The sequence below is a fragment of the Hippoglossus hippoglossus genome, chromosome 11 (genome assembly GCF_009819705.1).
Source record: "Hippoglossus hippoglossus isolate fHipHip1 chromosome 11, fHipHip1.pri, whole genome shotgun sequence".
Taxonomy (NCBI): Eukaryota; Metazoa; Chordata; class Actinopteri; order Pleuronectiformes; family Pleuronectidae; genus Hippoglossus; species Hippoglossus hippoglossus.
In genome coordinates, this window is record NC_047161.1 from 15669613 (window position 1) to 15683521 (window position 13909).

Sequence of the window (13909 nt, forward strand, 5' to 3'; positions counted from 1 at the left end):
GGATGTCATTATGATTCCACTTAACGGTCATCAGATACAATTTGTAAATATTCCGATTATTTTTGCATCAGTTATCCTCTCGGAGGCCCGAAAATCTTCTCTTAATTCCAGCAAAGAGCCACTGGAGGGCGCTGCAGACCATATTTTTGACTAGAACTTCATGACATTGTTTTGATGTGACCTTAGTCAAGAAAAGCTAAAACAGGTGCATCTCAAAAGAAATATATAACGAAAAAGTTGATTTTATTTTGTTTCGTAATTTAATTTAAAAAATGGAACTTTAATATATTGCAGATTCATTACAGATAGAGTAAACATATTTCGAGCCTTTTTTTGTTTTGATGATTACAGCTCAATCAAAATCCAGTACCTCCACATTTTTGAATATTTCCTTAGATCAATCATAAAAGGGCTGTAGGCAATTTATTTTATTGAGATGTAATGAATCTAAGATGTTACATTTTCACAATATAATTTTTTAAAGATGCACCTGTAAATATTAGTTTCACTGCCACATGTCACACGAGCGGTCAAGTCTTTTATACCAATAACGGAGTTTAAAAGATCTGATGCTACATCGGCCAATATCAATGTTTGACACGAACACTTAACGTAAGCTAACATTTTTATAAGGCTCTTCTTGGACAAGATACAGAACCCCTTATTGCTATCATGACAGAAACAACACGGCAGACAGTAGCAGAGTATGAATGTGTGTAATGTGACTTGTACTGTAAAGCACTATGTACTAGTCAGAACATTTCACAATTGAAAAATAGGAGCATCGGTGCCCTCTGGTGGACAAAATATGTAGCTCCATTATTGCTTTCTTATCTTTTCTTTAATTATCTGCAGGAATATGAACCAATCGTCAAATAAATGCTTGAATGACATTTTTTTAATATAATAAGTCTTGTTTATATGATTCCATGCTATAGAATAGAAGATCAAGATCAGGTCCACTGGAAGTCAAAGATATTTTTAAGACAATATTTCCTAAAGTAAAATCTCAGTTTAAGGATCAAGAAGTTCACATCTCGCAGAGGGGCTTCTCTCACTGCCAGACCATAGATATAAAGTCTTCGTGTCAATGCATCATAATTATTTTTTTAACTCTGTAAAATCATGACTGATATAGACCTTTTAATATCCAGTATCAATAATAGGTGTGAACGAGTTCAATCCACAGCTGAAGTGATCACTGAAAACGTCACTTAAAATAAATTGTAGGAAAACCTGAATATATCTTTACAAGTATTTGGTTGCACCACCTGATATGTTTTACGTGAAGCTAAAAATACTGTTAAATACATAATTTAAGTGGTTTGAAAACTTATTTACCAAATGAGACTTGTTTAAAGACAATTTCTGGACTCAAAACTATATATATCACATCTATAAGGAAATGACTTGTTAGAAATACCTTTTAGAAACTTTGTCATTGACCCTACTCTCATAAATATTCAACACAAACAAGGAAATCATAAATAGGACTTGAGGAAACAAAGTGTCAAACAGCATACATGTGTTCATTATGTTTAATTTTCAAATAACTGATGGCAAAATGAGAATATTTACACGAGAAAATATGTATGAACTGTACAAAGAAATATACATGCAAAGATAAAAAACATAAAAACAAATAAACATGTAATTTATGAAACTAGAAACAAACAAATAACAAACATGTAATTCATGAAACTGAAACAAAACAAGACAAACGATGAAATAACAAAAAAAAACAACTCTAAACTGAGGTATCCAGTCCAAGTTTCTTTGTTTCTAATTGTCTGTGCACGCCTTTAAAAATAAATAGGAAGGTAACAGAAGACTGTGACTTGTGTTCCTGGTAGAATCCATTTCAATGTGACACATCCTCACACTGGATTAAATTATAGTCTGGAAAAATTGTACCATGGTAATAAACTAATTGCACTAAAATCCATCAGTTAATCACGGTTTTTAGTTTTAGTTTTTTATATTAAGAACAGAAAACGATGGAAGAAATCTTTTAGAAACAAGTATCTGTACATAAAGTTACAAACACCATTTAGGAAATGATGCGTTCAGCTCCTGCTCCGAATCACAAGAGTCGATGTTTCCTTTAGTCCCACGTCCTGTCCTGCTCCTGTAAACAATCGTTTCACATGATCATAGATGACCTCACTCAAGTGACGCGTAATCACATTAAAACATGTTTTGCTAAGTACTATAAAGCTAGAGTAACTTTGGTGTACCAATACTACAGAGGCGTACAGTAGAAAACGTGTTGAATCCATTTTGATTAGCCCATGATGATTTTTAGATGGTGACCTTTTGCCTGGAAGTCGTCACGCTCAAAGACCAAATAACCACAAACTACCAGCAGTGCTTGCAGTACCAAGTACATGCTTTTCTCTAGATTTATTACAGATACAACAGATGTCTTCATAAATAGTTGCATAAAATGTTAAAGCCGCAACATTGCACATGATAATCAAACATAACATACAATGAGTGCATTTACAGTAATTTGTCTTCCTCTGCCTCCACATTCACTCCCCATCTACCCGACGACCACCTCCGACGCTCTCTCACTGTGAATGTGAGTAGAAAGAAGAGGCAGACGTCTATTTACAAGGTAAGGCTTAAACATCTCACATCTGCGCAACACAAGTTTGTTCTAGGAAAAGCAAACGATGATGTCTAGTGTTTCTTCTCAGATTGGACAGTGCAGCATTGTTACTCGCAACATGGTCATCATGGTATCTTAGATTAGGTACGTAATGTAAGCGCAGCCACCAAAGAGCTCTGATCGCACGTATAAATGTCTCAGTAAAGTCAACAAGCTCGCTCACCGTCTACAGAGTCCAAGTAGCACAGCAACTTTCAACTGATGAGCATTTTCTACAATTGATTTTTTTTTGTTGGTTTTTTTTGGAAACGTAGAGACGGTACTTTTCCTTTCTATACATAGTTTCTATAAGAAAGGGCTGCTCCTAAAATGTCGTTGAGTTACAGTTTAGTGTAAAAGAGCAAAATCGCACCATGTCCGTGTCGCTCTCTCTCAACCGGAGGGAGGACCGTTTGCTCTCAGCGCTATCACTCACTCTGTTGGCATCACTTTCTCCTGAAAGCTCTGCGGCTGTGCAGTGGTGTCAAGGCTCGATCAACTGGCTCCTCTGATCAGCTTTAACTCTCGCAAAGGAAAATAAATTACCTCCATAAAGTTTATTTTTATTTTTTTTTAGATTTTTGTTCACTTTACTACAAAATCAGTTTTGAGTTGAATCCAGCAAGCAGCAGTAGACAAGGGGATACATTAATTTACGTGGGAAGTGAAAACTCTGTTCTCTAGGGCTCTGATTGGCTTGAGACCTCAACAGGTCTCAGATTAATTGAGAAGAGGACAACAGGACTTGAGTAAATCAACATTCTGTGAAACAGGATAAGATCAGCATTCATGGTTTCTCCTTCTTTTACATCGAGACAATCGAGATGCTCAGTTCCAAAGGAATCTGCAGCCCCTGTGGTCTCAGCGTTGGACAACAAACGCAGGTGTGTCTGGTCAAACTGGTGAGGCGCTGTGAGGGAGTGGGTTGACATTTGTGAATCCTTTCTCAGGCCTCACACTCGGGGCTGAAGGCGACTCTGGATGAAGCTCCTGACGCCTCCTATGGGCCGTGCGTCAGTCTGATGTTTCCTCCTGTCTATGAAGGAGATGAGGCGGGAGGTGTCCAGGCAGCTCTCGGCTCTAGCTCGGTCGTCAGCCAGACCAGCCTGCAGCCATGGCTCCTGTAGGCAGAGCCCGGCCGGACACCTCCTGCTGGGGTCGGTCCTCAGAAGCAGGCACACAAAGTCCCGGGCCGCCTGGCTGACGCCCTGGAAGTAATCCCTGGGGAAGCTGAAGTCCAGCCGGCAGATGTTCAGGCAGGTCTCCTCTGCACTCTCATCGAGGAAAGGGGAGGCACCGCTCAGCAGCACGTAGGTCACGACGCCCAGGCTCCACAGGTCAGAGGTCAGCGATACTGGCTCTGCAAGGACCAACTCTGGGGAGGCAAACTCAGGACTGCCCAGCAGGGGGTGGATATAGTGGGCACTGTTTAGCTGGACGGCATCACCGAAGTCTATGAGTTTGACCGTTGGCTGGCCGTTGGAGCTGTGAGTCACCAGCAAGTTCTCAGGCTGGAGGAGGAGCAGAGGAAAAAGTCAGGTATCTCCATTTAATTGATTACTGGGCTCAATCCATCAGTCAGGTTTCCAGTCTTTTACTATGAGTAAATACACTTATTTTTGCAGGTGCAACATAAGTCGAAAGTTTGACCAGTTTATATTTAATGGGGAAAAATACCTTTAAATCGGCCAGATGACTCTTGACAAACCAAACATATTGACATGGAGGATAAATCTAATGAAAGTAGTTCTGTGTTTTGTGATTATTTGCTTTTCAGCCAAGAATTAGACGGGAACATTGATACCACTCTGATATCTGTCTGTTAAATATGAGATGGTTTGATTAGATATGCACAGATCTGGATCAGGGGGAGGATCCTGGATAATTTTTAAAACTTTTTTTACATTGTGACATTTTAACCTATTTCCCAGGGAATAATTCTGGGATATTAATGAAAGAAATCTGGCATATTAAGGGAACTGAAATCTATGAGTGTATTTAGTTTGGTGCAGCTTGATTGAATTTAATGGGACTGTTGGGCCTTGCTGAAGTTATGCGCTCTACTGAATAACATTCTAGTTCAATCAAAAATGAAAGTGAAAATTTGCTGCTGGCTATAGCTTCATTTGTCAAACAGAAATCATGGTATTGATCTAATTCTCAGCAAGAAGGAAAACAAGTGTATTTAACATAATGCGGAATAGTTAATTTAATACAGTCTTGCAGTAGGAGCATGTCATGGTTGAAGTACTTACTTTTACATCCAGGTGTGCTATCCTGCAGTTGTGCAGGTAATGTAAAGCTTCTAAAACGTCCCGAAGGTAGCAGGATACTTTCTCCTCCGTCAGATTCCCCCAGCTCACTATGTAGTCCAGCAGACGACCTTGGTCAGCCCTGAAACACACACATAGGAAAACATCAAATGAAAGCACAGCAACGTTTCGCATAACGTACCTATGGTGGCTTGTAAGGTCAAAACACATACAGAGTGAACACTCTGCAGAGTGATGTGCTCAGATAAGTATCAGACTTCATATACCAAGTTTTATATTTGCTCCTGACAAGAACGTAACAAATTTTCCTTTTTATTATGACGTTTTTAAATGTCTATGTATTTTAAGTAATAGTTTCTCCACAGGTCACTACTCAGTGTCCAGCTGCCCCATCCCCATTGGTATTTAGCATAGCAACCAAGGTTGAGCACAGACCCTTAGATAAAGGACAAGACAGAGTGTCTGTGAATGGTCATAACACTACATTAAAGCACTCAATGTCATGACTTGGATAAATCTTCTCTGAGAAAGACAAACGTTTGAGCAAGCAGACATTATTTGGACAAAGTGACTTCACCTTAGAAACATCAAATGGTTTCTTTGTTACCTCAAAATAAATAGTAAGACTTGTTAAAGGGTTAGGTGCATAAAGCCCAGTGGACTCTGCTTCTCCATATCGAGTCCATCACTCCCCCTAGCATCCTGGAGGACCTCAAGTGGACTAGTTCCTGTGTCATTTTCCCTGTTTGTATGTTTTTTAGTATTGTTAGTGTGTCCTTTTAGCATCTGTGCTTTCACTCCTGCATGTGCTTCGTTCTTAGAGACCACCATACTCCATCTATCGAGTTAATGAGCTACACATGTAAAATTAAATTCTTCCTCTAGATCTTTTTCTCTCTTGACTGTACTCACATCTCCAGGACCAGGACGTAGCTGCTGGGGGTTTCATACGTGTCTATCAGACTGACTATGTGGGGGTGCTGGAGCCTCTGGAGCAGATTGAGTTCCTGAGTCACCCGATCCCTCCTCATCAATTTCTTGTTCACTTGTTTCACCGCCACCGTACGTTTGGTTCCCTCATGGTCACAACGCTTGACAACGGAGAAACGACCCCTGGTGGTGAGAAAACAGAGGATGGGACATTCAGTAGTCAGTTAGTGTACGTCACACGGTAGCTATGGTTGTCATGTTATTACCAAAGACTAAAAGCTTCTCCCCCCCCCCCTATCTTTATTCAAGCACGTTGTTTAAAGTCACTCAAAACCCTCACACTCAAATAGTCCCCGCTTGGATTTCCAGCGCTCCAGCTTCAGCTCGTTTCACTCTCGGAGTTCTCTTCTGCTCTCTGACTTTTTTGTGCAACAAGCCTGTCAAAATTACCCAACCAATAGAAAGAGTGCAGGGTTTTGAGTGAAACCATTACAAGATCAGAAAGTGAAATCAATAGGTCCTGCTCTTGAATAAAGATAGGACACTTTCCCATGGAAGTTGTGCGCTCCATTTTTAACAAAACCCTTGCTTGAAGATACAGTAGATTTTACCTTCCCAGTTCAACCACTTCAGTGTAGTGAGCCTCAAAGTTGTCCTTCCAGCTCACTCTGATACCATCAGTGGACACAGCTGAGACAAACAACACAATCCATCAGTTCACGTCTGTACGTAGCAGCAACATCACCACACCTCAGAGGCAGAACTGAATCTGTGCTCTTACCTAACACTCTGAGGCTGGCGGAGGATGTAACACTGCCCAGCTCGTTTGTGGCAACACAAGTGTAAACGCCATCATCGTCAGAGGCTACACCAATTATCCTCAGTGTAGCTTCACCCGTATCACTGAAAGAAACACACACGTTCATCTAAGTCTGATTTCAACAAACAACTTGTTGACTATTCTTGTTAAAATGGTTAAATGTGAGAAAAGAAAATCTACTCTGCAGTCTGATGGAGCTTTGTTGAAATGAGATGGTGTTTTCTTACCTGTAGGTTATGCTGAAGTGTCCATTGTTGGCGAGGTTGCTCTGGTTGGGTCCCTTCCAGGTGACAGCGGCCCGGGGTCGACCACAGACCTTGCACCTAAGGGTGACGCTCTCTCCGTTGTCGCAGGTCACATCACTCAGAGGTACGAGGAACTCCGGGGGAACTGAAAGAGGAAAAGGTAAAATCCTGTCAAATGCTGAGATGATTTTTAGAATTCAGCCCTAACTGTTAAAAGCGCCTTTGATAGTATTGAATTCATTTTATCTTTATGAACAGAAACACAAAGTTCACACTTACCATCATAGATGTAGTTTGGATTTAGAAGCTGAAAAGAGAAAACAAGTCATGAGTGACGCACTGTGGAGCAGAAGCATGATGTGAAAGTAGTACTAGATAAACTCACCTTTACAGAAACCTTATTGGCCAGGCCATCTCTGGACTTCCTGTAACCGTTTTCCAGCTTGGTCTCTTTCTTTGCCTCCTTCTTCTCAGATTTTTTACGAATGCGCAGGGTCGTGTGCCAGGATGAAGACTTCCTGCTGGAACAACAAGAGGACTCAAGTCAGATCAAAAGGTTCAGTTTAACTAGTAGGTTAATGTAGGGACTTTGGCACTTCAGTATGCTGACAGTCAGACACATTGTAACTGTACAGTCTTCGCACCTATAATACACTGTGTATTTAATACATTGAAAATGTTGACTTAATTTAATAATCTATTCAGAAGAGCTTCCAACCACTTATCTGGAGAAAGCTTAACATGCTATCCCATCTATCTGTTTGTTCCAGATCTTCAGACTTCTCAGTTTTATTTTAACTAAAATAACCGTGTGAAAGGTGCCTCCGACCACGATTTGGACCAACCAGATGGTCTCTTTCCAGATCAAACTGAACCATGGCTTGGTTTGTTCGCAGTGTGACATTTTTGACTTTCTGACCAATTGCAGGAAGTTGAGACACCTTATTTTAGCATTAACTAAACAGAAGAAGAAAAACAAAAGGATATGACTTGCAGGATTGCTTACAGTCTTTGCCTCTGGCAACAGAACGTTTGAATACAATGGCGTTCATTTTGCTGATAGTAATACCACGATGGCAGCAAAATTAAAATGAACAGGTTCATTCATTTTCTCCATTCAACCAGAAAGACTCATTTTTTTCCTATGCACTTTATTGAAAAAGGTTGGCGAATAAAAAAGACAACACAATCACGTCCAACACGCATACGTCCACATAGGTGATGATAACAGGACATATGTTACTCATTCAAAAGTCTTTAGTCCACAAACAGCTAAGCAGATCAAATGTAAACAATATAACAAAGACATGAACCTTGGTTCAGACTTTCAGGTGTGAAAACTCCTTTGATAAAGATAAAGATGAGACTATAAAATAATGATTCCTTAAATCTTTCAGAGCTCTTACTTGATGGATCCCTCGGGACAATCAGGGACGATGGCCGAGGTGTGTCCGAGCACAAATCCGGGGATCCAGCCCTCGGCAGCGGGGCCCTGCTCGGTGGCCGCCCTGAACACCAAAAACATGTTTTGCTGGTTGCTGGCCAAGATCTGGACGACCTCGCCCTGAATGACGCTGATCTCATCCTCCTTCACAGCCATGTAGTCCTGGGTCACCAACATGGTGGATACGCTACTGCTGCTGCTACTTTCACTCTGCACCACAGGATGGAGACATGGGAAACAGTATTAATTGATATGGTTCAATACAGGTAAATGTAAAATATTTTCCAGATTTATGATAACATCAGATATTTTCAAACTGTGGAATAATATTCAAGAGAAACACTGAAATAGTTTTGATTAGATAAAGTGAGAAAAATAGAAATCAGATACAAGTGGAAAAACAAAGAGGATTTAATAGTTTAGTAGCCACTGAAAACAGTCTTCAGAAAGGATTAGATTGAAGCACAAGAAAGATAAATCAGTGATTCGATTTTTTTCTTCTTGAAAAAGTAAACTGGATGAAGGAAGGCAGGTAGAAGAAGATGGTTTCCATTTCAGTCGTCTTTGCTTTGCAGCTCCAGGCAAAGACGAGAGGAGGAACGTTAGGTTGTATGAGATAATCTTGGTCGAGTACGTTTGTCTTGGTGCCACAAACGTTACGTTGGAGGTTAGTTGCAGGAAAAGTAGATCTGAGTAACAAACCATGAAGACAGCAGGAGGTGAAAGACGGCCAAGAGGAAGTCAGGTGTTAGTATAAGCTTTGTTAGAAGTCAGAAATCTAGAGACAGCCTTGAAAAGGGAGTCACTGAAGAGCTGAACAAGTTCCATTAGAGAGGACCTGAAAACATGTTGACAAACTGTTGCTAGAGAGGATGATGTTGAAGAGCAGTGAAGGTTGTCAGAGATGCGTAGTAGGGGACAGATTAGTAGCGCTGGCTGCAGCAGAACAGGAGACAGAGTGCAGAGAAGACAGACCAGGCCTCCCTCTGCCTCGGTGTTAGTTGGAGTAGCACTGTGCAGCAGGTAGTGGTCTTACCCCGTTACTCTGGGTGGACTGGATGGACTGCTCGCTGGCAGACGAGCATGTGCTCATGCGGTCTGCCTCCTTGCTGTGTGTGGAGTGCCTGTGTGTTTGGCTACCAGATCCAGAGCCAGTCTGGATCTGGTTCGAATTCTGGCGGACTGGACTCTCTCCTGCCTCCCCAGGGAAGGTGAACGAGCCAGGCCGGCTGGCTGGAGAGCCTGGCATAGAGTTCCAGAATCCAGATCCAGACTTCTGGCCGGGGCTGGGTGGGGGAGGAGGGAGGATGTCTTTGCTAAAGCTGGGAGTGGCCAGGGGGGAGGCCACAAGAGCCACGGCTCCAGGCCGTGGTTTGGAAGTGGGTGTTGACGGCAGGGGCCCAACTGTGGCACGGGGAATAGGGGCTACAACGCTGGCAGGAGTGGGGGTCTGTGCTTGCTCCTCGGGGGTCTGGCTAGGCCGCTTGCCCTGTGGGCTACCCCCTGGAGGGAGAAGGGGAGGAGGGACAGGACGAGGGGAAGAACCTGGACCATAAGCGAAGAAAACTTACACTTCAGTCATGTCTGTCATTTTGCCTCAGAAAACAAGTTTCACAGAAATGTATAGATGCTCATACCTGACATCTTGTTGGGGCCATCGGGGTCGGCCCCGGGGTGGTGGCGTAGGGGTTGGGGCAGGCGGGAGGGCTGGGGGATTCTGGAGGGCCGACGAGAGCCACCCTGGGGTCCTGAAGGGGTGGAACTACCCTGGGAGCCTCCAACTGCAGGAGGCGCACTAGAACCACTGGTACATCCGCCTGGAGCTCCCATGCTGGGCACACACGCGCCACCACTTGCCCCTACATGGTTCCTCTGATACTCTATTGGTAAAGTCAGAGCGGTGATTAGGTTCAAAAGAGACACGTGCAAACATATATCCAACAATTCCTTCCATAGAACATGCGTGTTTGTGTGCGTTTGTCAGTGTACCATTGAGGAAGTTGCGTTGGCTCTCGAGTATCTGGCTGATCTGAAGGGTCCAGACCTCACGCACTCCTGCATGTGCGGAGTGAAGCACAAAGGACTCTACGGTGCCGTTGGTCGACCGAGACGTGAGAATGAACTTACAGGGATCGCTCTCCACATTGTCCTCCAGACCCAAACAGCTGACCTGCAGGGTAACACAGAAACACGAGAGAAGTGTGAGCTGATTTCTGAGATTTCATTGTGCTAATGAATAAATTAGTAGCATTTTTTAAATCAATGATTCATCTCTTATACTTGCATTTTTACTTTTATTCTCTTTCTACAATTGCCTGCATATGACATATATATATATATATATGATATAGAGTAAGAACAATGCTGTTATGAGCATTTATACATATTCTATATCACTGTATTTGATTCGATTGACAGAAAGTTAGCTGATCATTTTTTAATTGGAACTAATAAATGTTTAACAATAGTTTTACTGACTTTTAATAACTGCAGTTATTGCAACGCTTTTTTTTTCATGAGTTACAAGCATCGGTTACTATCATAATTGATAAAGTTACGTCTTAATCTGTTTCAACTAAATTTTCATTGTCTGCTGCCAGAAATACCCATTGAGCTGAATAAACATATTAAAAACGTAATCTCAAAAACAGGATTTCAGCTATTTAATTATCTAGTAGAAATAAAGGTAAATAACCTGGTCTTGAGGAATACGCTTAATAAAAATAAAAAGTGGTTTTGCCTTATTGCCTTTTTTCTGCAACAGCTCTGTCACTGTTGTTTCTCACAAATAGATGTGGGTTGCCACACATTAATCTTTCCAGTTCCACTGGATTATACTGGATGTTCTGCATTTTAATTAATATGTTGCCATGGTGAATCGCAGTATCTGAGCCCCATTGATGGAAATGTTTTTATTTACCAGGCACGTGCTTATCTCAACATTCTCAAAGATGATGGAGTATGAGGTCGATTGAACTCAGATCAACTGATGTGGAATTTAAAACTCTGGGGTTTCCCGTCTCATGGTTTGTTTGTTTCTAAACCTACTTTCCTCAACATGCCCCTTTGATTACATCTTCAAAATAAAACCATCAAGATTCTGTTAATGTTGCACAACATAATAATTATTTTCTGAAAAGAATGATTTGTTTGATTCAAGTTTATAAAACTTTGAATCATTCTCACATGCTGATTAAATCTGAGTATTTCCACAAGAGGGAGCAGTAGGCACTGAGAGCTTGGTGACTGAGTCATACATCCTTAAGCCCAGTTCACACTACAGGACTTTCAGCTAGATGAGCAGTCGCTAATCGCTATTACAGAGGCTTACGGACGCCTCGCAGACTCTGATCAGATTCCCAACCTGCTGGAAATCTCTGCAACAACTCCACCCAATCAGAGCGAGGTGAGGATACATGTAGTGGTGAGGTGCCCCCTGATTTTTCACACTGCACTGGCTGTAGTTTGATTTGTACATCATAGAGGCATTACCTTAATGCTGTTCTTGTAGAGAAAGCCAGGCAAGGAGAAACCTTTCTTCTTGTCGAGGGGCTCGCTGAAGATGACCAGCTGCTCAAAGAGGAAGACTCTCCTCTCCTTCATCCGGCCAATCAGACTGCCCTCTGGGTCAGAGACCATGAACGTGTCCTGCAGCAGAAGACGTCCCTGTGCCACGATCTTCCCCTGGAGACAGATGAGCAAGATGGAGGATTAGATGTAGGAGAGGAGAGCGACAGAATGTAACAGAGGTAAAGTCTGGGTTACTGCATGAAGGCTGTATTAGTGTGTAGCAATATTTTCCATCAGCATTTAATGTCATTTCTTACATCAAAGTCCTGAAGCCGGCCAACATTCATCATGTCATTACACTTTTTTGGCACAATGCACATGACCTCCACGGCTTTCTGTAAGAGACAGAAACAAGAAGGTTGATGAGGTTCCCGAAGATGATTTGCTTGACTTTATATATTTAAAGAGTTTAAAGATATTTCTCTTTATCTCACCTCCAGCTCCATAGACTCCAGTCCAGCCTTTTTAGAGTGTTTCAGAAAATCCTACAACAGAAAAGAAAAGTTATGCACCTAAATATAAACACAACAATTTACTTCGTTTGACATCTGTGTCGATATTAAGTAGCTGATGTGTGTATTAATGTGTCAGTTTTGTCACTTTCTCTAAAAATCATGTTTGAATGAATGAAATGACACGCAATCCATTTGACTATATTTGAATACTCCTCCCGCCCCAAGTCAGAAAAGGATGAACACTTGAGGTTGCTCCGCTCGTCTGTGGTGCCTCCTCTGCTGCCTCACTTGGACGGAACTCGAACAGGTGAGCCGGCAGATTGCGTGGTACAAAGTCGACAAACAGTCTTACCTATGTTCATTACTTTGCTTTCTACAGTGCAGAACCCAAAACACTTCCACACGCCGCTTTTCTGATGCCCTTGTATCACGATTGTCCGCACAGGACGGCTTTGCTTGCTGGAGTCCTCCATTTTCATATGAAAACAACCTAACATTACTGACTTACTTTAATGATGGATCAAGACAGCATGCAATAGGTCAAGCTCATAGTGAACGCCCTCTGCTGGATCATGAGGCAAACTACTTCAGACGCTCTGATGTGCTTCTAGACTTTTTTGAAATCAAAGAGGTCGTTACAGTTCAAATCTGAACTTTTCCCCAACGTTTGTACGAATGTCAGAATTTGGAACAGAAAGTGACAAACCTAGGGTGTATTTGTAGATAGCAGAAGATGAGATGCTGTATAATGACGACAGGAGAAAGGGGGAACTGAGCAGTTATTGTGACACGCTCACCTTGAGCAGCAGCTGGTACTTCATGATCCTCTGGACTGGCTTGATGAGCAGGTCTGTGATCTGCAGCCTCTGTCCCAGCCGCTGCTTCAGGTCCTAGAGAGTCACACGTTACTTCAGAGACTCAGCTGGATGGAAATGTGTCACATCAGCTAAAATGTTCACCATAATGAGCTCATACCTCGAAGTAGGTGTCGATGTACTCTGAGACGATGTGCTCGGACTTGGGCTTGTTCTGACAGTACACCACATACATGTTGAGTCTCCGTTCCTGGATATAAAGAGCGCAGATAATTACAACACGATCAAATGTTGTGAAGTAAAGCAGAGGTTAGAATTTCACTGTGGACAGACCTGCTTGAGAAAGAGTGGTCCCAGTCTGTCAGGGTCCTCCAAACATTTCTCCAACTCCCCGAGGAAGAAACTGAGATAGACAGGGGGAGGAAAGAGAAGACGTGAGCGTCTGTGCGAGTGACTGCGATCTGAGAAAGTTCTATATCATCTGTACACGTGCACCACATACTCTTTGTGCCAGTCGTAGATCTGGTGGATGTTGCCAAACACTATTTTGTCTTTCCCTTTCATATCATCAGGGACGCCCTCCTCCTTCATCCGACTCATGTAGCCCTTGTGACAGAGACACACATTATGACTCATTTCTTAGAGAGAGCTACAGCACCGTGACGGTACAATAATGTGTATAAAGTCAATAAGCAGATCCACTG

General features: G+C 42.2%; 1 protein-coding gene across 3 annotated transcripts in view; it reads right to left on the bottom strand.

Annotated features, from left to right (window-relative positions):
• Positions 1 to 1524: 1524 nt before the first annotated feature.
• The window catches only part of LOC117770228 (triple functional domain protein-like), a 79861-nt gene continuing 67476 nt past the window's right edge, over positions 1525 to 13909 (bottom strand). Inside the window, exons 45-63 of one of the 3 annotated variants that reach the window (XM_034599391.1) lie at positions 13708 to 13811; positions 13539 to 13608; positions 13366 to 13455; positions 13188 to 13280; positions 12370 to 12420; positions 12193 to 12270; positions 11858 to 12049; positions 10355 to 10535; positions 10003 to 10245; positions 9402 to 9910; positions 8328 to 8575; positions 7307 to 7439; positions 7201 to 7228; positions 6904 to 7066; positions 6638 to 6759; positions 6468 to 6546; positions 5839 to 6039; positions 4909 to 5047; positions 1525 to 4164 (exon numbers count right to left, since the gene is read on the bottom strand). In XM_034599391.1, the coding sequence (XP_034455282.1) occupies positions 3607 to 4164; positions 4909 to 5047; positions 5839 to 6039; positions 6468 to 6546; positions 6638 to 6759; positions 6904 to 7066; positions 7201 to 7228; positions 7307 to 7439; positions 8328 to 8575; positions 9402 to 9910; positions 10003 to 10245; positions 10355 to 10535; positions 11858 to 12049; positions 12193 to 12270; positions 12370 to 12420; positions 13188 to 13280; positions 13366 to 13455; positions 13539 to 13608; positions 13708 to 13811 (3282 nt within the window). In that variant the 3' untranslated portion in view covers positions 1525 to 3606. Of the gene's footprint in view, positions 4165 to 4908; positions 5048 to 5838; positions 6040 to 6467; positions 6547 to 6637; positions 6760 to 6903; positions 7067 to 7200; positions 7229 to 7306; positions 7443 to 8327; positions 8576 to 9401; positions 9911 to 10002; positions 10246 to 10354; positions 10536 to 11857; positions 12050 to 12192; positions 12271 to 12369; positions 12421 to 13187; positions 13281 to 13365; positions 13456 to 13538; positions 13609 to 13707; positions 13812 to 13909 lie in introns of all 3 variants that reach the window. The other 2 variants (XM_034599390.1, XR_004615362.1) reach the window with 2 other exon arrangements.